Source organism: Apostichopus japonicus, chromosome 4 (assembly GCF_037975245.1).
Source record: "Apostichopus japonicus isolate 1M-3 chromosome 4, ASM3797524v1, whole genome shotgun sequence".
In the NCBI taxonomy this organism is placed as follows: Eukaryota; Metazoa; Echinodermata; class Holothuroidea; order Aspidochirotida; family Stichopodidae; genus Apostichopus; species Apostichopus japonicus.
Genome location: NC_092564.1, coordinates 19,853,688 through 19,877,312, shown reverse-complemented (window position 1 = coordinate 19,877,312; position 23,625 = coordinate 19,853,688). Strand labels below are relative to the sequence as shown.

Genomic DNA, 23,625 nt, shown 5'->3' with positions numbered 1-23,625 from the left:
ACTATGAAAGTGAAGGTTGAAGATGAAGCAAGTTAATTATTGGAGAGATTCTAGGAAGGGAGGACAGGGTTGGGGTGGGGGATGGTTGGGTTGTGCAGAATGATTGTCATTGAAGTTTGTGCAATGATATAATATTGTATCACAGATAACTTGATAACAAGTATAACCAATGCGTTGATACTGTATATACCTGACTGTTAAAAACCACTGTAATTCAATATTCAGTTGATTTTTTTCCACTCATACAACAAATATACAGTACATAAAATATATACCAGGACTAGCAAATGGAGGAGGATTTGCGGACATCATAGAAAAACGAACATTAACGTAAAGAGAAAAAACTTTGCAAAAGATAGGCCAAAGTTGACCCGCGGGATGGATCCTCGAATTTGGAGGAAAAAAATTTAAAATAATAATAACAGTTGTAAATTTGCAAGTCTCTCTCTTCCATCAGTTGACATACTCACCAGATTGAGGGCGGTCTGTGGTACGATGGTCTTCATCTTCTCCCCTTGCTTACCGTCTACGATACCCTCGATGACCATGTCCAACACCCCCGGGACGTACTTCTCGAACAGTCTGGACAGTTCCGTGTGCTCGTTCTTGTTGCTTCGTCCGTTCACCCACTTCTGCCAGTAAGGGAGGTATCCTAAATTCTTTGGATCCACGAAAACCATACCGCACCTAGACACGGTAGCCGGCGATGCATACTGCAAATCGGAGACCTGAGTGAAAGCCAAGGAAGAAAAGGAGGAGGTTGGACGTAGAAAGCAAAAACTTTGGTAGTCAAAATTTGTTAAAATCCAACACTTTTAAATTTAAAAGAACCTCTTGCTGTTTCCTTTTTTTGTATTGCCACGATCCACAGGGATCACTTAGGATCTACAAATACAGGAGAAAGATGAAGCCAAAGAAGATGAGAAACAAAGCTATTTTCATCGGCAGAATATCATCACCCAAGAAGAAAATGGGATGGAGGACAAAGATAGCCCCTTTTGCGACAAACTGGGGAAAAAGAGCAAATTTCATGGTGATCTTTCATTTATTGTTAACACAGCTCCATTCTCTTCCCTCCTCCTGATTCCTCCAATTAAATTCCTGATTTCAACAGTGACCTCTTGATCCCTTGAAAAAGTAGAGAGAAACACACGATGCATGAAAGGTGAGTATGACCCACCCACCCACCTACCCACCCACCCACTACAGTTACAATTTACCAAGTAGAGATATGCTACGTATGTTACAGGTAACTTTCCATTACTAATGTTATATTAATATACAAATACTATAATGTTATGTCAACGATCAGAATGTACTTAGTATTTTACAAGTATTTTACCTCAAAGAGTAGAGCGCAGTGTTTCTGTAGTCGGATTCTCTCCCCATTAGCCAGGGTCAGTAGTCTGTTGTCGTCCATGACAGAATTCATGTTTTCTACCCACAATGCATCGACGTCACCATCGAACAGGATGTATTTGCGTTCGTTCTTGTCGGTGGGTCTGTTGATCTCACGGAAGATGTTCGAGAGGAGACCGTCCGTCCAGTCACGGGTCGCCGGGTCGAGAATGCCGTACAGTTCAATGACACTCATGGCCTTCGGGTTCATGATGTAAATCTTAGTGTGTGTTCCCAACCTAACCATAAAATGAGCAAAAAATTTGAAAGCCACTATGCATTTTGCATTAATTTTTCTAACTTTCTGTTTGCATAATTATCTTTCAATAGGTATGAAATGACAACCACAAAGCAGTCTGAAAACAGCTTTCTATATTACAGATTCTATACACAAAGAACAAATGCAATTTAATCATGTCAATGAAAGAGTTATTAAATTATGTGTTATGAATGAAATAAAAATTAAAAAATTACAATTAAGAAATTAGGGAAGAATAATGGCTATAGAAATTAAGAACCAAATAAAGATTAAATATCTAATTTTTGATACGCTAACCCATTGTTGGATTTATAACAATAGTTTAATATCCGTTTGGAATGACAAGGTATATATTACAACACTCTGAAATGATGCGGGCTCCTTACACGATTATGTTAATTTTGTTCCGCTAACTAACCTTGTCTGTGCTTGTGCCAGGGTATTAATAACCACCGTTTTACCCCCACCGGTAGGTCCTACCACCATCGTAGTATGACGGGTCAACATCGTCTCGTACATCTGTACAACTTTATCTACCTGTGAGTGGAATCAACAAATCAAATATGTAAAAATATTAAAGCTATATTTTCATACGAAATATTTCTCTCATTGTCTGAGATATTCTTATTCTATTTGGTGTCCTAGATATGTTTACCCAGTCAGGTACCTCAACGATATCTCTCTTCCAAACAGTCGCATTACATTGTGCAAGCCGATCCATTTCCTCAATGTCATCTACAGCTGCTAAGCTTTGGAATACTTTACAAGACCATTTATAAAAAACAACAACCACTGCAGACTTGATTAGTAAAGTCTGTATTTAGCTTCTTTTAGTTTTAGAGTTCCTTTGTACAGTGCCTTGAACAGATAAAAATTTTCCCATATAATGGTGCTTTGAAGAATGTCATTTATTATAAACATGGAATTTAAGGGACTTCTATCCTAACATACAAAGTGAATGTAAAATGTTTCACTGCCAGAGTGTAGGACCCAATAAAGTGAACTGGTAAAGCATACCTGGTGATCCAAGGGAACATAGTTATTATCCTGTAAGGTCTGCTCAACTGCGTCGTTGAAGTTAGGATATCGCACCCTTGGACAATCCAGTCCGGGGAAGAGATCGGAGATGAGGCCAAGGAAGAGAGGCACGTCCTCGAACACAAACTTGGGTAAGTTCATATCTCGGAGAGCCCTCATCAACACGACATCCTAGAATAATAATAATTAATGAGTTATTTTTATATGGCGCATAATCAGCAAAGCTGCTCAAAGCGCTTTAAAAATGTAAAACCTAACAACAAATAGTATAAAAACCTAAATATTAAGTATATAGAACCAATAAGGCATAAAATGTAAAAGCCTAACGCAACAATATAAAAAACACCCGTACTAAACGATAATAAAAAAAGCCCTAAACGCAAAGAAAAAAAATATTGCTTTGAACAATAGTTTAGATGTCTTAGGGAAATGATATCACTTATGACCTGGAAGACCATGTTGCTAATTTTACTCGTAATTATGGGTTTTGGAAGACTTCTGAAACAGATAACTGAAAGTAAAGATCTGATAACAAAAAAACCAAGAAACCTGAGTTTAAGATACCTCAGCAACTAGCATAAATAAAAAAAAATTTTAGTGAGTCCATTGACTGGAAAAGACTGAAATTGATATGAAATGTCTGGAATGAAGACTTAAAAAGGGTATATATTATAAGTGACAAACAATATCAACTCATACCGAAGAGGAAAAATTGAAGAAAAATTTGTTACAAATATTTGAAATACCAATGACAGAGAATTATCAATAAAGAACAGCAGTTTGATGATAAATAATACTATATACCTCTTCAAGGTCAGCTGAACCTCTCTTCAGTTCACCTGCCATGACCAGCACAGATTTCAAGGCTCTAAGACCAAAGTCGTAATGGTATTGTTTGGAGAGCTGTTCCTTGGCCAGTTTATAAAGCACTGTCATCTTCTTGGCTAACACCTGTCATGCAAGACAAATCAATCGTAATTAACAGAAAACTTGTCCCGTAGCGAGAACGGAATGGCTCCAAAAAGTTTTCCGTCAATAGCTTACTGGATGCCACACATGTTCTTTGTTGCTATTAGTAACATAGTGATAATGACATAATCCTGACTGACAATGCCAGAAATCTTTTGTTTTTCCTTTGTTAATAAATGTCAAATATTTTGATATGGTTTGGAAAACCTTGCTAAATTTCCTGCAGACTTGTTTACAAACATGATACAGGATACATCATATTGGTGGCCAGATATTGGTCAAAATTTAAAATGCAACACATGAGTATAGAATTCATAAATTCAGAAAGGAAAATAAATACCTTTGCCAAGAGAAATCCTTCAGAGAACAGCATAATCTCGCAGATCTGTTGTAAATCTGGAACAATGACGACGACGGGTCTGAAGAGAGCTTTGACACTCTCTGGTAGTTCTGTTCTACCGGCATAGCCAGGGTTCATAGTGATGAAGATACCCATGCGACCATCAAGAGTGATCTCGCTGCCCTCAAACTAACAAATCAAATTAAAATAGAATAACCGATAAAATATAAATATTTCACTAATATATTTTATTTGAATATAATTGAGAATATGTTTAGATCTTAGCACGATCAGCTTCAAATTCAAACTGAAACAAAAACGTGAAAAGACACATTTGAAGAGGCTGCCTAGTATTAAAGTGTCCTTTTTACGTTTCAGTTTGCCCTTGAAGAAGATTAAATATTTTTCCATTATGTTGCAATATCTTCCACCACTTTCGATATTTCCACTAATACATGTTGCAAAAACATTAAGGCAGGTATTCCATTAAGCCATTACTGTTGATTTTAATAACATAGGAGTTAACTTTGATAAAACATTTCACCTGGAATTTCTTGAGTTTGTGGACCAGGGCATTCCGAATGGTCTGAATCTGAGAGGAGATGACGGAGAGCACGGAGACGTCAATCCTGTTAAACTCATCGAAGCAGCCCCAGGCACCACACTGGGCCAGACCGGAGAATATCTTACCCACAGCCTGTCAAGAGAGACGATAGCAAATATATGAGGAGCTCATAGTGAGGTTCACTGATAATGAATTTACAGTGGCGTAGGAAGGTACTTTTGAGTGGGGGGGCTGAAGACTGATGGCCGACCTGGGGGAGGGGTCTAAGGGGAGGGGGTGTCCCCCTCCCCTTTGGCATTTTTTTGCATTTTCAGGTGGCCTCAGATGCAATTTGGTGCAATATAGCACACTTCAACACCCACTCCATTTTGTAAAGAATTTTGCATTTTCACCTGGCCTTAGATGCAATTTGGTGCTTCAAATGAGATATTTTTCTCATTTGGAAATGAAAAAGGGGTTTTCTGACTTGCGGAGCGGGGGGGCGGAACGATACTTCCGCCCCCCATATTTTTCACTGGGGGCTTGCGCCCCCAGCCCCCCCGGTTCCTACGCCCTTGTGAATTTATATACTGCACACTGGGCCAGACCAGAATATCTTACCCACATCCTGTCAAGAGAGACGATAGCAAATATATGAGGAGCGCTTAAAGAGGTTCACCGTTAATGAATTAATATACTGAAGCAATAAATGACAAGAGGATGCTACATAATCAGCGAATAAAGATATTAAACTGTATCTAACTGATGCACTGAAGCAAATGAACGGACAGTGAGAATCACAAAAGTCATCCCAGCTGACATAAGAAAATTACACAATGTGGTGAAAGAAGTAAATGATCATGAATAAATGATATGGATGTAAAAGGTTTAATGGAGACTAATGTCCAGATGTATCTTCAACAGAAGGATATATGAAAGACATACAACAACATATTAGACATTTAGTATATACCACTAAAAGAAAGGTTACACAATGTTAACCACATCACATGGAGCTCCACAGGTGAATTGTGGTTACCTTAAAAATGTTATGCTTGATGATAAAGTAAAAGTAAGCCTTTTGAAAAAAAACATTGTGACATCACTCTTCTTTGTTTATACCAAATATGAAACTATATGCATTAACGCATCAGGACATTAATGTGGCAGAGAAACGAAAAGCTTTACCATGTAATCCATTCCTTCTCCGCAGTTAGTGACGACACAGAGCAACCCCAGGGCTTTGGCTAAATCCTTGGTTGTCTCAGTTTTACCGGTCCCGGCCGGTCCAGCGGGAGCCCCACCGAGGTACATAGACAGAGCCTGAATGGAGAACAACATAAACAATTATTTGATTTTTGAATTAAAAGGGTAATTATTGAAGATAGAAATAGTTTAAGCATGAAGTGTTCCAGGAGTCCTTACCTGTGTCAGAGTGAGGTATATTCAGAAGTGTTTCAAGGAGTCCTTACCCCTGTCAGAGTGAGGTATATTCAGAAATGTTCCAGGAGTCCTTACCTGTGTCAGAGTGAGGTATATTTGGAAGTGTTCCCAGGAGTCCTTACCTGTGTCAGAGTGAGGTACATTTGGAAGTGTTCCAGGAGTCCTTACTTGTGTCAGAGTGAGGTATATTTGGAAGTGTTTCAAGGAGTCCTTACCTGTGTCAGAGTGAGGTACATTTGGAAGTGTTTCAAGGAGTCCTTACCTGTGTCAGAGTGAGGTATATTTGGAAGTGTTTCAAGGAGTCCTTACCTGTGTCAGAGTGAGGTACATTTGGAAGTGTTTCAAGGAGTCCTTACCTGTGTCTGAGTGAGGTATATTCGGAAGTGTTCCAGGAGTTCTTACCTGTGTCAGAGTGAGGTATATTTGGAAGTGTTTCAAGGAGTCCTTACCTGTGTCAGAGTGAGGTACATTTGGAAGTGTTTCAAGGAGTCCTTACCTGTGTCAGAGTGAGGTATATTTGGAAGTGTTCCAGGAGTCCTTACTTGTGTCAGAGTGAGGTATATTTGGAAGTGTTTCAAGGAGTCCTTACCTGTGTCAGAGTGAGGTACATTTGGAAGTGTTTCAAGGAGTCCTTACCTGTGTCTGAGTGAGGTATATTCGGAAGTGTTCCAGGAGTTCTTACCTGTGTCAGAGTGAGGTATATTCAGAAATGTTCCAGGAGTTCTTACTTGTGTCAGAGTGAGGTATATTTGGAAGTGTTTCAAGGAGTCCTTACCTGTGTCAGAGTGAGGTATATTCAGAAATGTTCCAGGAGTCCTTACCTGTGTCAGAGTGATGTATATTCAGAAGTGTTTCAAGGAGTCCTTACCCCTGTCAGAGTGAGGTATATTCAGAAATGTTCCAGGAGTCCTTACCTGTGTCAGAGTGAGGTATATTTGGAAGTGTTTCAAGGAGTCCTTACCTGTGTCAGAGTGAGGTACATTTGGAAGTGTTCCAGGAGTCCTTACTTGTGTCAGAGTGAGGTATATTTGGAAGTGTTTCAAGGAGTCCTTACCTGTGTCAGAGTGAGGTACATTTGGAAGTGTTTCAAGGAGTCCTTACCTGTGTCAGAGTGAGGTATATTTGGAAGTGTTTCAAGGAGTCCTTACCTGTGTCAGAGTGAGGTACATTTGGAAGTGTTTCAAGGAGTCCTTACCTGTATCAGAGTGAGGTATATTCGGAAGTGTTCCAGGAGTCCTTACCTGTGTCAGAGTGAGGTATATTCAGAAGTGTTTCAAGGAGTCCTTACCTGTGTCAGAGTGAGGTATATTCAGAAGTGTTTCAAGGAGTCCTTACCTGTATCAGAGTGAGGTATATTTGGAAGTGTTTCAAGGAGTCCTTACCTGTGTCAGAGTGAGGTATATTCAGAAATGTTCCAGGAGTCCTTACCTGTGTCAGAGTGATGTATATTCAGAAGTGTTTCAAGGAGTCCTTACCCCTGTCAGAGTGAGGTATATTCAGAAATGTTCCAGGAGTCCTTACCTGTGTCAGAGTGAGGTATATTTGGAAGTGTTTCAAGGAGTCCTTACCTGTGTCAGAGTGAGGTACATTTGGAAGTGTTCCAGGAGTCCTTACTTGTGTCAGAGTGAGGTATATTTGGAAGTGTTTCAAGGAGTCCTTACCTGTGTCAGAGTGAGGTACATTTGGAAGTGTTTCAAGGAGTCCTTACCTGTGTCAGAGTGAGGTATATTTGGAAGTGTTTCAAGGAGTCCTTACCTGTGTCAGAGTGAGGTACATTTGGAAGTGTTTCAAGGAGTCCTTACCTGTATCAGAGTGAGGTATATTCGGAAGTGTTCCAGGAGTCCTTACCTGTGTCAGAGTGAGGTATATTCAGAAGTGTTTCAAGGAGTCCTTACCTGTGTCAGAGTGAGGTATATTCAGAAGTGTTTCAAGGAGTCCTTACCTGTATCAGAGTGAGGTATATTCGGAAGTGTTTCAAGGAGTTCTTACCTGTGTCAGAGTGAGGTATATTTGGAAGTGTTTCAAGGAGTCCTTACCTGTGTCAGAGTGAGGTACATTTGGAAGTGTTCCAGGAGTCCTTACTTGTGTCAGAGTGAGGTATATTCGGAAGTGTTCCAGGAGTCCTTACCTGTGTCAGAGTGAGGTATATTCAGAAGTGTTTCAAGGAGTCCTTACCTGTGTCAGAGTGAGGTATATTCAGAAGTGTTTCAAGGAGTCCTTACCTGTATCAGAGTGAGGTATATTCGGAAGTGTTTCAAGGAGTTCTTACCTGTGTCAGAGTGAGGTATATTTGGAAGTGTTTCAAGGAGTCCTTACCTGTGTCAGAGTGAGGTACATTTGGAAGTGTTCCAGGAGTCCTTACTTGTGTCAGAGTGAGGTATATTTGGAAGTGTTTCAAGGAGTCCTTACCTGTGTCAGAGTGAGGTACATTTGGAAGTGTTCCAGGAGTCCTTACTTGTGTCAGAGTGAGGTATATTCAGAAATGTTCCAGGAGTCCTTACCTGTGTCAGAGTGAGGTATATTTGGAAGTGTTTCAAGGAGTCCTTACCTGTGTCAGAGTGAGGTACATTTGGAAGTGTTCCAGGAGTCCTTACTTGTGTCAGAGTGAGGTATATTTGGAAGTGTTTCAAGGAGTCCTTACCTGTGTCAGAGTGAGGTACATTTGGAAGTGTTCCAGGAGTCCTTACTTGTGTCAGAGTGAGGTATATTTGGAAGTGTTTCAAGGAGTCCTTACCTGTGTCAGAGTGAGGTACATTTGGAAGTGTTTCAAGGAGTCCTTACCTGTGTCAGAGTGAGGTATATTTGGAAGTGTTTCAAGGAGTCCTTACCTGTGTCAGAGTGAGGTACATTTGGAAGTGTTTCAAGGAGTCCTTACCTGTATCAGAGTGAGGTATATTCGGAAGTGTTCCAGGAGTCCTTACCTGTGTCAGAGTGAGGTATATTCAGAAGTGTTTCAAGGAGTCCTTACCTGTGTCAGAGTGAGGTATATTCAGAAGTGCTTCAAAGAGTCCTTACCTGTATCAGAGTGAGGTATATTCGGAAGTGTTTCAAGGAGTTCTTACCTGTGTCAGAGTGAGGTATATTCGATCGGTCAGAGGTGTGATGACGAGTCTTCCGTTGAGTCCCATGTACTCGTAGCCGTAACCAAACGTTCCTGTACACTGACGGACGTTCAGTTCGTCTGGCTCCTTGTCCCAGTAAAACCTGAGCTGACTCTCCCACTCAAACTCACGAGCATCGAGAATACTGTGTAGATGGGGGGAAACAGGGCCAAATGTAAACATGCCAGTAGATCGAGTAAGTGTCCACATACATGATGCCGTACAACATTAATTGAACGAGTGAACACATTTTATGAATAACAAAATAACAGAATATTGTACTGTGAGTCTTAACAGGCAGAATGTAAAAAGGACAATCTTTGCAAAACATATTCAAAGCCAACACAGAAATAAACAAATAGGAGAAAGAGCTACACCTGGTTCTTACTCTTGGATTCAATTTCTTCCTTAATTATACAAGGAAAAATACAATGATTTTTTTTAAGTATACAGATAACCTATAGTTTAGGATTAATTAATTTGTTTAGATTAATTAAAAGTTTGACCATTTTTTTGGCAAGAATGTGGACAGACCTGTCTCTGACAAATCCGTCGATGATATCTCTGGCATGGACGTCTATGATGAGCACCGAGTTGAACTTTTTCCTGTCGTTCTTGGAGAGAGGTGACCGTACCTGTCGAGGATATATCGAGATGTTTTTCGAAACATTTTATCGAGAGAGATTTGCCATAAAATATTGGAAGACCATTCCACCTATATATACAGAGTGAAATGAGTTCTGGACTGATCAAGGGCCTGGACTAACCAAACCATTCCTAAACCAAACCAAACATATTGGACAAAATGAGATCTGGACTAGCAAATTGGGAGAGTTAAGTTCTGATAATGGATCAAAACTTGCTTTGCATAGACAAGAGTTAATTTCTGTACTTATCAGCATCAACCATACATTCCTTCAGAAGGAGTCCACAGCAGTATCTTACAGCAGTACCTTACCTGTACAACTAGGTTATCAATCTGACTGTGCATTTTCTTTGAATAAATCTTCATCGCCATCTTGTCACCCTGCCGAACCATTCTGAACACATCCTCCACTTCCCACGTCCACCAGACTTGATTGGTTGCTAAGACGACCATACCCTGGTACAGATACATCCAGTCCACCCTATAAAATATTAACACGTCAAAATGTTTGGAACGTCAATTTATCATAGCTGGAAAAACTCGCAACTGATCGATGAATAATACAGGTTTGATGGCATACAGTGTACACTTAAAAATGAAGCATTGTACTGCAGGAATATAACCATGCTCTATGCTGGATAAGAAAACTTGACTGAGTTTAATGCAACCATGAGTCTGGGGCTTCTGTATTGCCACGATTGAAAAGCATCGGCAAGACTATTTATATTTACCAAATTAATCCTGGGAATGAGACCGTGGTCACAGGTTTGAAGATCAACATTGCATGGAAGTCCGTGAAGGACAAATATTTATCAACAAACTTTCCTGAACCTGAACCAGGAATATATATACAACCCCTCTTTATTTCAGAGAACAGATAATTATTGATTATTATGACATGTCTTCACGATTATTTGAGAGACACCCGAATAGCACTGACAGATATATCATGTAATTATTTTTGGTCCGTACCTGCTGATATCCTGGCAGTATTTAAAGATGGCTTCTTTGGTGATGAGTCGGTTGGTTTTCCTCATCTCTTGGAGGACGCCGGTCATCCAATCTTCCACTCTTCCCTCTGCTGCCACACTCTGTCTAAAGTCCATGGCCTCTCCCTCCGCTGAGATCATCGCCGTGGCCAGCGTCTCCTTGTTATTACCCTCTTGGAACTTCAACGAGGAAATGTTGTCGAACATCTAACGGAACAAACGACGACAGGCGAATGTCTTTTAAACTTGTCTTTACCAAACTGTACGAAGTGTTCTTGCAGTGATGTGCCCACGCTGGGTGGCCCCGCCCAGCACTAAAAATTACCGCCCAGCACTGTCTTAAAATTTGTGAATCCCGCCCAGCACTATTTTCATCTAAAATCCCGAGATTCCAAACGAATATATTTCACACAAAAAAAATTAAAATGTAAATTGTTATCTAAACTAGTGTATGTGCTTATAAAGCTACACAAGTGCCAGCATTTGGCATCTGAGCACCTTCAAAAATCGAAAACTTTCTCAAAGGGGAGGGAGACACCTCCACCCCCTTAGACACCTCCCAAGGATGGCGATCAGTATACCTGGCACTCACGAAATCCTGGGCACATCCCTGTTCTTGTATTCAATGCATCCATATTTCACATAGTTTTAAATTGGTGTTGGAATGGGGGAGGTTATTTATAGTGGCATTTTCTAAAATGTTACCAAATGCATAAGTTTTGGGTTACCGATAAATCCCAATTTTTAAGATTCTTCAGAATGGTCTAATACCTTTATCATGTGTTCCTGTACACACGTGGGTTCACTGCTGCCGAGAATGGAGAGAAGTTCATCGTCGGATATGAAGAAGAACCTCGGGAAGGCGTTCCTCTTTGAATCCAGGTAATCGTTCAGACTCTTCTGGCATTTCTCCAAGCCGGTACTGATCATCTCCAAGTCTTGAAGTCGATTCTGGGCGTGGCAGGCATCCTTGATCTTAGGGTTGCCGTGGGTCTCTTGCATGATCTTTAAAGATGACAGTATCACAAGGAAATCAAAATTCAATCTTTGCAAATCTCAAACTAATCTTTAAATTTCTGAAGAGTAAAATCACTTTTGAAAGACAAAAATTGCTAGCAAATTGCTTATCTGCTGTCAATAGCCTTAAAAAATATATAATCAGTTAGAGGGTTCTGATATTTCAATCCTAGCATAAGCTTCTTCAAAGGCAAACTGACTGATTACTCTAAGAACTTTTTTCTCATTTTCTCTTTCAAAACATTCTTGGTATGGTCGAAAAATTCCATTCAATATTTTTTATAAAGGCTTCGATAGATGCTGTTCTCGATCTTGGAAATGTTTGAAAAATTGAAAATCAAACCGAGTCCTTCAAGCCATTCTAACGACCTAACGATTGCACGACAAAATTCCGACACGGAATCAAACAAAATCACCTTCTTAAAGAGTTTGTCAATGGCATCAAATTTTTTGGCTTCCTCTGGTAGCTGTGACCTGATGTCACCTCCAATGAAGATACTTTCAAGGTACATCCATTTCCTCTGTACCACCAGCCAGACCTCCAAGACTTCACCGATCAGAGACAGGCTCTTCTCCCAAGTCTGGACCTGACCGAGGAAGGGGCCCACGAATCGAGAGGCGGACATGCTCTGGAGATTCATGGCGTTGTCGTCTAGTATCTGCATCACTTCGTCCACCGCTCCGAGGATGAACCCTCTCTCCTGGGTACCCTTCATGTACTTCACCACGTTGAACTTCATCCCCTCCCAGACATCCGTTACCTCTTTGATGCCCTACAACAAAAACAACAACAAAATTTTTACTAAATACTTTTCTCTTTTGGACCTAAGTGGCATGGTTTTGTATGTTAGTTTTAACCGAGAATCAAAAACGAGCGTTTTGGTTGTTGTAGTATGTGATATAGTTGAAGACATATTTCATGAAGTTAAGTTGTATCAAGTTCAATTGATGAACCAAATGAAATGGAGCTTAAACTGTACAGTTTCATCATGGGTTTCTGAACAACACTGCCGGCAAATAGTGAAAAAAATTTTAGCTAGATAAATGTCTACCTTTTCAATGCTGAGCTCTTTAGAAGCACTGGTGACTATATCAGCAATGACATCTTTGTAGTTGTGTAGTTCCATGGCAAACAAATTCTCCAGGGTAAAAGTATCTGGATTCATGTCAAAGGATTTTCCAGTCTTCGCCATAAGTTCTTTCCAATGTCTAACGTATGGAGGACGGAGAGAAACAAGATAGAATGTGAACAAAGCTTCATCGTTCAATAAAACACACAATTCTACGATATTATACACACACACAAAGAAAGATTTACCATAGCTGCTGAAAATGATATGGAATGTCTGTCAAAAACAGTGGTGTTGTTTGAAATGTTCAGTAGGCGGTCATTTCGTTTAACTCAATACACATAATATATTTTTTTATCAAATTTATTTGTTATGTTTGTACAAAGATAACAAATTCAAGAGGAAAGGGTAAGTCATGAAGGACCCTAGGATGACACACAAATAGTTAACAAAGCCAGTGACGACGATGGTCACATCTTCTGGGAGGGGGATCAAGTTTGTACCAAATTATTTCCCCATTTTACTCTCTATGGTAGATCCACAAAAAAAGGGGTCAGTGGTAGTTATTTGGTTCACTAGTTGTCAGATATCTAGTATGAGTTAAACAGCATATTAAAAGTACTACAAATACACAAATAGAATTCCACTTGGTATAAGAAGGAGTGCAAGATGCTACACACAAGTACATCTTGCACATTAATATATATGTAACTAGATTTCCAAGATGCCCAGAGCACAGATTCGAAGTACAAATTCATGAGGACAAGTATGAGTACAGGTAACTATTCTAGAAATCGAGTACAATAGTAACTATTTTAGTAATTCGAGTACAAGCATGCATCTCACTTCAAATCTGATTGGATACAATATAATCTACAGACCTCTCTCTCAAGGCTTCATTCTTCAGATCCACAAAGAGAGGAATGGAGTCCTTAAATTCTTTCATCCTTCCTTCCACCATCCTGGCAGTCGGGGTACCCTTGACGTCTCTGGGGAGTTTCTTCAAAGATTTGATGTACCCTTCGATCCCGTCAACCAGGTGGTTGACGTTCAGGTTTGCCCAGAGGGTCTGTGCCCACTCTTCTCTAGCGGCCTACATAGCACAGAAAAATAAAACATTGGAATCAAAATATATTGGAAATGCATAGGATGTAAAGTTGTAATTATACCTTCTCTTTTGGAATACATCACTTTCTATTCACTTTTCTATTGGAGTTGTTGGGTAGTACGCATATTTGCATATGGAGTACTGCTGTGTGTAAAAACTGCAGCTACCATCATTTTATATAATTCCTTCTACAGCTGAATCAATATCTATCATTTCATACAGAACAGAATATTTGACAAATAACTCTTACAGTAAAAACATCTCTCTTTTGGGCTTTTTTTAAATTTTCAACATCATTTCATTTGGTAACTTCTGATTTAAGTTATCCCTATTGTTCATGGCACTGGAAATATCCAGAGAAGACGAGAGTATAGATTAAACCCATCGACTGAGTTTTAAGACGCTTACCTTCTGCTCTTTGTATATGTCGTATATCTTTTCTAAGCCAGACATCTCTTTCTGGACTTGAACCAGTTCGGGGTACATCGTGATGGGCAGGTCAAAGAGTCTCTCGGCGTTGGCAAGTTCCTGGCGGTCCGTCTCATACTGCTTTAGTTCCTTCTTGTACTGCTCCAGCAACAACAGCCCTGATAAATATCCACCACACACAAGAGTATATGACAAAGTGTTTAAGGGGAGTATTTTGCATTAGACCATAACTCAAAGGAAGAACAAAAACCATGCTTGTACTAATGATAACTTAGCTCCCTGGTATTCAAACTATTTGTTTTTGCTTGGTGACACCCTTTTTGCCCTTTGTCACCGTGGCAACCCTCCAGTGGAGGATGTTGTGGCCTGGGGAAGGGGGTCTATTGGGAGGAGGAACCCCCCCTACCTTTGAGAAACTTTTCTATGATTACGAGGGTTTAGTTGTAAGATGTTGTTACATTTTGCCAGTTTTTGAAGTGCAGGGGTTCATGTTCAAGCCTTTTCTACTGGCCATCTTGGCCATTTGTTTTTGGCTTTCAAATATTCTGCTGACCTTCCAAAAACTTTTGGCCTACCCAAAAAAAAGCTCACAACCCTCATTTTGAATACCAGGGACTTAGCTGACATGGAATGCATTCATTAGTCAGTACAGGATTTCAAACAATCAATGAGCACACTGCATGTCTTTCTTGATTATGTCTAAATATCAATACTAATTATAATTTAATTCAATAAATTTAATAACAATATACCCAAAATGTGCATGGGCTTACTGTTAAAACTATATGCAGAAGTCATGAAGGACAAACATGAATGCAATAATAACACTAGCATTTAATTAACAAATTAAATCATTTATGCATGTATCCAAACTATAACCATCTGAGTAAAAAAAAAAAAACTCTGGACTTCTGGGAATCCCCTTAAAGCATTTAAAATGATCACAGCTTTAGTACTTCTAATGTTACTGAGAACCTGTGCTACAACAATAACTCTAAGAGATAAAAAGATACTCAAAAAGGAATGGACATGTATAAATGTGACATTAATGTGTAACACAGATACTTGTGAACATACCTTTGTCAAGATCATTGCCAACTGCGCATGGTCCTTCCTCTTTAAATCTACCATGGAACTTATCCAGCTCTGTACTAAAGCCACCAATTTGAGTTTGTGTTATCTATCAAATGAGAGTTTAATATGACAGTAAAACAAAACAAAACTTAGTTGTTATATAAGTGTTAACATTGTTACAATTAGCTACAGCATCTATCAACCCCCCCATACAACTACCATCAGCAGAAATATTTCAAAATAGGCCTTAAACAGCACACCAAACAACGTACAATTATACATTTTGAATCATAATGACCATACTTTTAAAAGTTGAAGCAGAACTTAGGTTCAGGTCAAGTGACATACATGACTCAAACTGTCGAACACAAGAACATTCTACAGTCTAAAACAGAAATCTACAAATATAGGTGAAAAGTAACAAATCTACGTTAATGGTACATTGCTCTGCTACAATCAAGTATTTATTTGTGCAGGGACTGCAGGAAATCAAAAGTTAGTTTCTCTCCAACATATTTTTCTTACAAACACCCCCATTTGAGGTGAATTGGGGGATCAACGATGCTGATAACCGCAGAGTTTAGAGTGTTAGAGTTTATTTAAATTGCCATCCCATGTGACAGAAGGAAACAAACTCTCAATTCTGAGTCAGTTGAAATGATTTGCTAGAACACACATTGTTTAGTACAGTGAACCAAACACGTCAAATTAGTTCGGACTCACCTCTGTGAATTTCTTCTTGACTACAATCAGGCTGGCATCCACATACTTTGACTCCAAGAAAAGATCTTCCCAAATCTGTTGGATGTTCGCACAAGCTTCTCTCTCTTCGTCTGTGATTGCTATGTTGTACATGGCGATGGTCCGATAGCGTTCCTGGATGTCTGCGATTCTCATCTCCACCGTCAGGGACATGTCTTTGATATCGGCGATTGCTTTCAGTACGAACTTCAAATCTTCCAGGGTGTCAGGTGATCGTTTCAAGTTTTCACTCATCGTCTACGAGTAGAGAGATATGGGTTATATTCAGGTTCTAATGGAGATTTGAAGTCTATACTTTGAAACAGGCAAGCCATGAATGATAATGATCATAAAGCAAGTTCTTACTGAACTACCAAAAAGTGCAATAAGACAGTTGCAGTAGAGTGGGTTTTATCTCAGCATTCCATCTATTTTGTTTCAGATGCTTTTGTCAGTGTATCTTTAATATTGTTACATTATATACCAAAATCAGTTCATATGAATGTACAAAGTGTCAAACATGACAAAATTTAATAGCAAATAAACTAGTACTCTTTAAGAAGGGCGTAGAAAATGATTGTGATAGGCAATGGATAAAATAAATGAAAACGGCTAGTGAATAATCACATATTACATATGTTTATGAACATGTGTAATTTTGATTTGTACATATTTGTGAAGGGGGGTTATGTTATGTAGAACTGTATAACATATGTCATAAGTGCCCTACAAATCTGAAGGAAGTTATATCAAAAACCTATTAATGAATAGTGTTATTTTCATCTGTACATATTTGTGAATGGGGGTTATGTTATGTAGAACTGAATACATATATCATAAGCACCCGAAAACCCGAAGGACGTTATATAAAAAAAACTATTAATGAATAGTGTTATTTTCATCTGTACATATTTGTGAATGGGGGTTATGTTATGTAGAACTGAATACATATATCATAAGCACCCGAAAACCCGAAGGACGTTATATAAAAAAAACTATTAATGAATAGTGTTATTTTCATCTGTACATATTTGTGAATGGGGGTTATGTTATGTAGAACTGAATACATATATCATAAGCACCCGAAAACCCGAAGGACGTTATATAAAAAAAACTATTAATGAATAGTGTTATTTTCATCTGTACATATTTGTGAATGGGGGTTATGTTATGTAGAACTGAATACATATATCATAAGCACCCGAAAACCCGAAGGACGTTATCTAAAAAAAACTATTAATGAATAGTGTTATTTTCATCTGTACATATTTGTGAATGGGGGTTATGTTATGTAGAACTGAATACATATATCATAAGCACCCGAAAACCCGAAGGACGTTATATAAAAAAAACTATTAATGAATAGTGTTATTTTCATCTGTACATATTTGTGAATGGGGGTTATGTTATGTAGAACTGAATACATATATCATAAGCACCCGAAAACCCGAAGGACGTTATATAAAAAAAACTATTAATGAATAGTGTTATTTTCATCTGTACATATTTGTGAATGGGGGTTATGTTATGTAGAACTGAATACATATATCATAAGCACCCGAAAACCCGAAGGACGTTATATAAAAAAAACTATTAATGAATAGTGTTATTTTCATCTGTACATATTTGTGAATGGGGGTTATGTTATGTAGAACTGAATACATATATCATAAGCACCCGAAAACCCGAAGGACGTTATATAAAAAAAACTATTAATGAATAGTGTTATTTTCATTTGTACATATTTGTGAATGTGGGTTATGTTAGAACTGTATAACATATACCATGAGTGCCCTACAAATCCAAAGCATATTATATCAATAAACCATTAATTAATAATGTTATTTTCATTTGTACTTATTTGTGAATGCGGTTTATTCCACGCAACAACTGTGTAACAAATATCATAAACGTTAAATCATAAAACTGTTATTAAACATTTCTTATTCACATTAAGTTGAGAAAGTGAACAATCCTGATGTCTATGGAAGTTTCAACTGGAAGGACAGCTATGAAAATGGATTAACTTGATTTAAAATGTAAGAACGTAGGTGTAGTCTTATGAATCTGTGACAAACTTAACAGAGAAAGTGTTTTGCTTTAAAAAAGAAATTCGCTCCTTGAGTTTCTTTTAACTTTCCTTGCTGCTGAAATATTGCACTAAAATAACAGACCTGCCGACTTTCAAAAACACAAATCTGTATTTTTCACACCTTTAAACTGTATTTTCACCCAAAAAATGTATTATTTTATAATAAGTGTGATATCCACCAGCAGCATTAAGGATTTCTGTCTCATTTAAAACTAGTTTCAAGTATCAACAAACCCCATACACAGGGAATAATTTATCCAGAATTGCATTGCAAAGTGGTCGAGTTTCCTATACATTGTGCACAGGAACCCATAGTACTTTACGAGAAATGAAAACTCAGGCTTTTAAAACCTGCAACACAAATAATTGAACACTAAATAATTCCCTGCCATACGCATAACACAACAACATATACAAGTGATGGTAGTAACTGTAAGCAAACCTGAAGTTCTGTCTGGAGACCAAACAGATCTGTCTTGGCAGCTTCCTGGAGGAGGGTACCCAGTGAGTTGACCCATTTCTTGGCGTGGTCCCTGACCGTGTCTGCCAGCATGGTCATGTGTAGGCGGATGGAATCTTCATCTCGTACTTTGGGTTGAGAGTCCACCTGATTGGTCGAGTAAATGATGACACGTGATAGCCAAATAACACCTGATCTATACATGAATGTAGCATTTTACGACGCTGATTTAATATTTGACCACCAAATTGCTTCTTTTAAGTCAGTGATTAAGAATAAATAATACAAAGTTATTGGAGACCTGTCTCTCATCCAGATGGAGATGAATGCATCATCGTGCAACACAGTTTAATAGGTAATGACGCTGACAACATTGTTCTTAACAGATTGTTACTTGAATAAGGGATAGAAGAGATAAAAGAAAGAATGCAAAATATTACTTTATCTAAAGTCTATTTTTTGGTTTGTTTTACTTCTTTGTATTTACTTCTCAATTCAATCAGTGATTGCAGAACATGCCATCAAGATGAAAGATATCTAGTAACTTTGAGAATGGTTTATTCTACTTGTCAGCAAGTCATATGCTCTCTTCAGAGTTTAGACAGAGTAATTCCACCTAAATGAATTTCTCGTTGTTTTAGTACCATTCTTATTTGCATCTAGCTGATGAGAATATTTGCCTGATAGTAACAAAAAAGGAATAAAGCAAACGTTTTTGCCCCTAAATAAAAGTTGCACACTTGGAAGACACAAAATGATGCTTTGATAAGACTCACTTCATTTGCTAGCTTTGAATAAAACTGAAGCATATCGTCAAAAGCGACACATGTTGGATTTTTAGCGGCAAACTTTTCGAGCATTATGGTCTTGTCAAGCTTCCAGAGAGGGCGATATCTCTTCCACCTGGAGTAAGATAAATAGAGAAAAATTGGATAAATGAAAACAAGAAGATGGATAAATGAAAATACACTCATGGTATAATCAGGGAGAGCTCTAGGCTGGATGTTAGAGAACTCAATAAAGAAAGTACTATTCATAAAACTAAATATTAGACTCTCACACACAGTGTAATCAAACCTTGTCAAATGGGTGAAGTGAACCATCTGACAGCTTTCCTGTTTTTTTTTGCATTTTGAAAGTTCCAGAATTATTAAGTTTTATAAATAATACATCTGTGTTTTCCTTCGAAGGAGTCTAGCCCATGCATTGGTCACAAGTTCCAAAATCACACAGACTCCTCAGAAATGATAAATTATATTAATGATATTAATCCCGCTTTTTTGCGGGATGGGGTGGGGGTAGGGGACGGAGTGTGCCCTGTACCTGTTGAGGGGACAGCTGTGGTAGGTTTATCATACCACGACTCACCTGCTGAGGTATTTGGTCAGATTCGTAAGTGTCTTCTGCATGTAGTTAGAGGAAGTGTTGACAAACTCAATGATGAATGGATCCACCGAGATATCGGAGAAGAAGCTAAAAATGATGGGTTCGTCCTCCCCTTCTACGTTCTGAGGAGGCGTCTCTATGCAGGTTCCATTCATCCACCTCACAAAATTCTTGGTCCTTCAGAAGAGATATACATGAGAATTGATTAAAAATAAACATCTTTCTTATTATTGGCTGACGAGAGCATACATTGTAACTTAATGTTTCCAGCAGTTCTCTTTGGAACTTACACTCTCTGAAAATAAGCATCTTCATCCACCTAAGTTACATGACGATAAGTCCACAATCCGGTGTGATCAACTGCCTACTCTTCTCTCCAGAAAGCAAGGACAAAATCATGGTATGGGTTTAGTCTGCACTAAACGTTAATTTTCATTGGTCTTGATTTCTCAAGGAGTAGGTTTTACATGCTAATAACATTAGACAAGACGTGATCAGATTTTAATTTTAACCAATCACAAGCTACATACTGATGGAAACCATTACCTTGCTGGTGGTTTGAAATATTTCATAGAGGTAGATAAACTCACCCTTCAACACAATCTCGGACTGACTGCATACACAGCTTGTAGACTTCAGTTGCAGCTGGAGCTAGCAGTATCTCTGGTGCTGAGAGCATGGCCTCCACTTGAAACATTGGTTTCATTCCAGCAAGGTTCTGATTAAATCTCGTCAGATTTGTAATCATCAACTGTGTACAGAACAAAACAAAATATAAAGCAAAATGCATATTAAGTTTCGATGGGATTTACAGCATCAAATAACTCTTGTAAAACTTTGGACATGGTACGAACATATCACTGCTTTTAATAGATAATAAAGAAAAGGTAAGAGACTAGGCTTTTATAGACTACCATGCAAAAATTAACTGAGCATTAACTTATAAACAAAGTGTAAAAGTGTGTGAAAATGGGTAAGAATTGAACAAAACATATCAGAGAAATGTTTGCTGTTAAAAGTATTAACAAAATTGTATTCTTTCATCTTCAATACTATGATATTTAGGTCAAAATTTAAACCTTAATGAGACAAACACTATTGATGAAATTTGTATTTAATTTAATAGATTGAAAGTGTGGTGAAATGATTGATAGAGATAACTAAGAATTTTCAGAAAAGCTTACTATGTTATATTTAAATAAAAATAGTGAGCTATCGAACAGAATTATCATTTTCAATGATTTTGGATATGAATATGGAAATGAAGTCACTCCAGTGAAAGTGAAAGTGAAAGTGTGGTGAAATGATTGATAGAGATAACTAAGAATTTTCAGAAAAGCTTACTATGTTATATTTAAATAAAAATAGTGAGCTATCGAACAGAATTATCATTTTCAATGATTTTGGATATGAATATGGAAATGAAGTCACTCCAGTGAAACTTTGAGAATGTACCTCCTTTTCATTACTATTTTTTTATTATCTATTGTTGCTAGCACTGGAAACATCATGTGTTTGCATATGAGGTTTGTGCATGTAAGCTAAATAATGTTTGTCTGTACTGTTACACATTATAACAATATATAGTTATAGCTAAACCTCTTCAAGATGTTTCTAACATCCTTCATAATGAAAAGTAACCCAAAACACTTACATTCCTCAAAGTGTGGTACACTTTATTCTCCCAGTAAGCATAATAGCTGTGTAGTCTAATTGATTTGCCAGAATTCGTATGAGCGACCAGACCTTCCATCTTGGTCAGAAGCGGGCCGATGGCACGGTACTTGCGAGCCAACACTTCGAACGTGTGTATTCGTTCCTGCTCTATTCTCTCAAAATATTCTTTACAACTGGGCAATATTTCCCCATTCAGGAGAGGGGGTGGCCCTTTGAACAGATTGGCCCCCTCGATGGATTTCAGTCTCGCGTCGATGTCCTTCGCATTTTTCTGGATTTGATTCAGTAGTGATTCAAATTTGGATATAGCCTGAAAAAACATGAAAGGTTGTTAAATTAGTAATAAATGCACAACTGAAATCAGATATTTCTTTTAAACATATAAATAAACTTTATCTAAAACTGACAAGATGGATATCCAAAACATGATTTTTTTAATTCATTTGAAGAAATACATTTTAAGAATATGTAAGTACCCTTAAAACATGTATGAGTTAAAATGGCTACAAAAAATAAGTCTGGTTATGTAATCCATTATACACACCACAAAATTGATACTTGACATGCTTATTTGGTTTCTCTATGCTCTGATAGGTAGAATACAATCACATTAATATCATTAGTTACTCTTACTCCCCCCCCCCCCCACCACACACACCACTTAGCAAATACATTTGAGTAAATACAAAATCTCAAATACCATAGAAATAATGTCTCCAAACCTCAAATAAAAAGCAAAATTGATGTACTTTCAGTGAATCACAACAAGAAAGTATTTTTTTCCTTAACATATGTAACGCTGCCATCCCTACATTGTTATAAAATGCTGTTAGCTGTTTTGTGAGTGGCAATAGGAAAGAAAAAGTGCACCTGACAACATGTCATGGTTTAGTAAAATGTACTGACCTGTTCACACTTTGATACATAGTCTGAGATGCCGAGGGAGTTCCAATTCAGTCTCTTATGGCCTGGTTTCAGAGTCCGACTCAGGTCGTTAAGATGCTCATCTAGCAACTGAGTCTATTGTTTTAAATAACAAAGACATTCATGTACTAACACAATCAAATTTATTCTACTCAAAGAGAACAACATTTACAATCAAAATCAAGGGAATGGGCGGACAAGGAAACGGGCCACTCAACTCATGTGTAACAAAAGAAAGGTAATGTGAGTAAATCAACAACAGAGGACAATTTAGGAAAAAAAATGGAAAAGAAAAACATTAAATCACGTTCAATTTTACTTTAACGATCAGATAAAGTGAAACAACAACAATAACGACTTTACTAGGACAGGTCCTTTACCGTAGTTGGTTATGTTATATAACCTGACCATAGGCTACTTCCAATTAGATCCATACACCACAAGAGTCACTCATTGCCACTGCTAACATCTTCTTCTTTATTACCAACCAATTACCCTCTCATTCAGTAAATTGAAATATATATTGCTAATTATGCGACACCAACGATACATGAATATGCTCATCCAAACTTTCTGCTAAATCCTCTACACATATAAGGGCCATAGAGTTAATAGTCTACATGTATTCATAAGTAGTTACAATACCCTTGGCCACACCAAACTGGATAGATTTTCGTGCTGGGGAGTCAAGGGCACACCGCCCAAAGACCAAATCGGCCAACCCTACTAGTGCTATTTATGACTTGCAATAAACATGTACGGATGTTTACATTACAGAGTGTAGGCTGTGAATAGCACTACCCTTACCCAACACGAATAACTATTAAGTATTCGCTAAGTATTCGCTAAGTATTCGAATAGCTATATAGTTGGTATTTCAAAAATTTAAGCATTCAGACTTTAGAATAACTAATTGAATA

The 23,625-nt window shown here is 38.0% G+C and overlaps 1 protein-coding gene across 5 annotated transcripts in view; it reads right to left on the bottom strand.

The window, feature by feature from the left end:
* LOC139966745 (dynein axonemal heavy chain 10-like) overlaps positions 1–23,625 on the bottom strand; it is an 85,486-nt gene that overhangs the window by 30,129 nt on the left and 31,732 nt on the right. For all 5 annotated transcript variants that reach the window (XM_071970069.1, XM_071970074.1, XM_071970071.1 and 2 more), the window contains exons 14-38: positions 22,688–22,801; positions 21,759–22,091; positions 20,695–20,855; positions 20,087–20,281; positions 19,495–19,621; positions 18,701–18,865; positions 16,149–16,424; positions 15,429–15,531; positions 14,331–14,509; positions 13,696–13,907; positions 12,797–12,953; positions 12,161–12,517; positions 11,499–11,732; positions 10,711–10,934; positions 10,051–10,219; positions 9,627–9,727; positions 9,054–9,237; positions 5,737–5,871; positions 4,549–4,701; positions 4,005–4,193; positions 3,500–3,646; positions 2,675–2,866; positions 2,076–2,194; positions 1,343–1,637; positions 471–728 (exon numbers count right to left, since the gene is read on the bottom strand). In XM_071970069.1, coding sequence (XP_071826170.1) covers positions 471–728; positions 1,343–1,637; positions 2,076–2,194; positions 2,675–2,866; positions 3,500–3,646; positions 4,005–4,193; positions 4,549–4,701; positions 5,737–5,871; positions 9,054–9,237; positions 9,627–9,727; positions 10,051–10,219; positions 10,711–10,934; positions 11,499–11,732; positions 12,161–12,517; positions 12,797–12,953; positions 13,696–13,907; positions 14,331–14,509; positions 15,429–15,531; positions 16,149–16,424; positions 18,701–18,865; positions 19,495–19,621; positions 20,087–20,281; positions 20,695–20,855; positions 21,759–22,091; positions 22,688–22,801 — 4,779 coding nt within the window. The remainder of the gene's footprint in view (positions 1–470; positions 729–1,342; positions 1,638–2,075; positions 2,195–2,674; positions 2,867–3,499; positions 3,647–4,004; positions 4,194–4,548; positions 4,702–5,736; positions 5,872–9,053; positions 9,238–9,626; positions 9,728–10,050; positions 10,220–10,710; positions 10,935–11,498; positions 11,733–12,160; positions 12,518–12,796; positions 12,954–13,695; positions 13,908–14,330; positions 14,510–15,428; positions 15,532–16,148; positions 16,425–18,700; positions 18,866–19,494; positions 19,622–20,086; positions 20,282–20,694; positions 20,856–21,758; positions 22,092–22,687; positions 22,802–23,625) is intronic.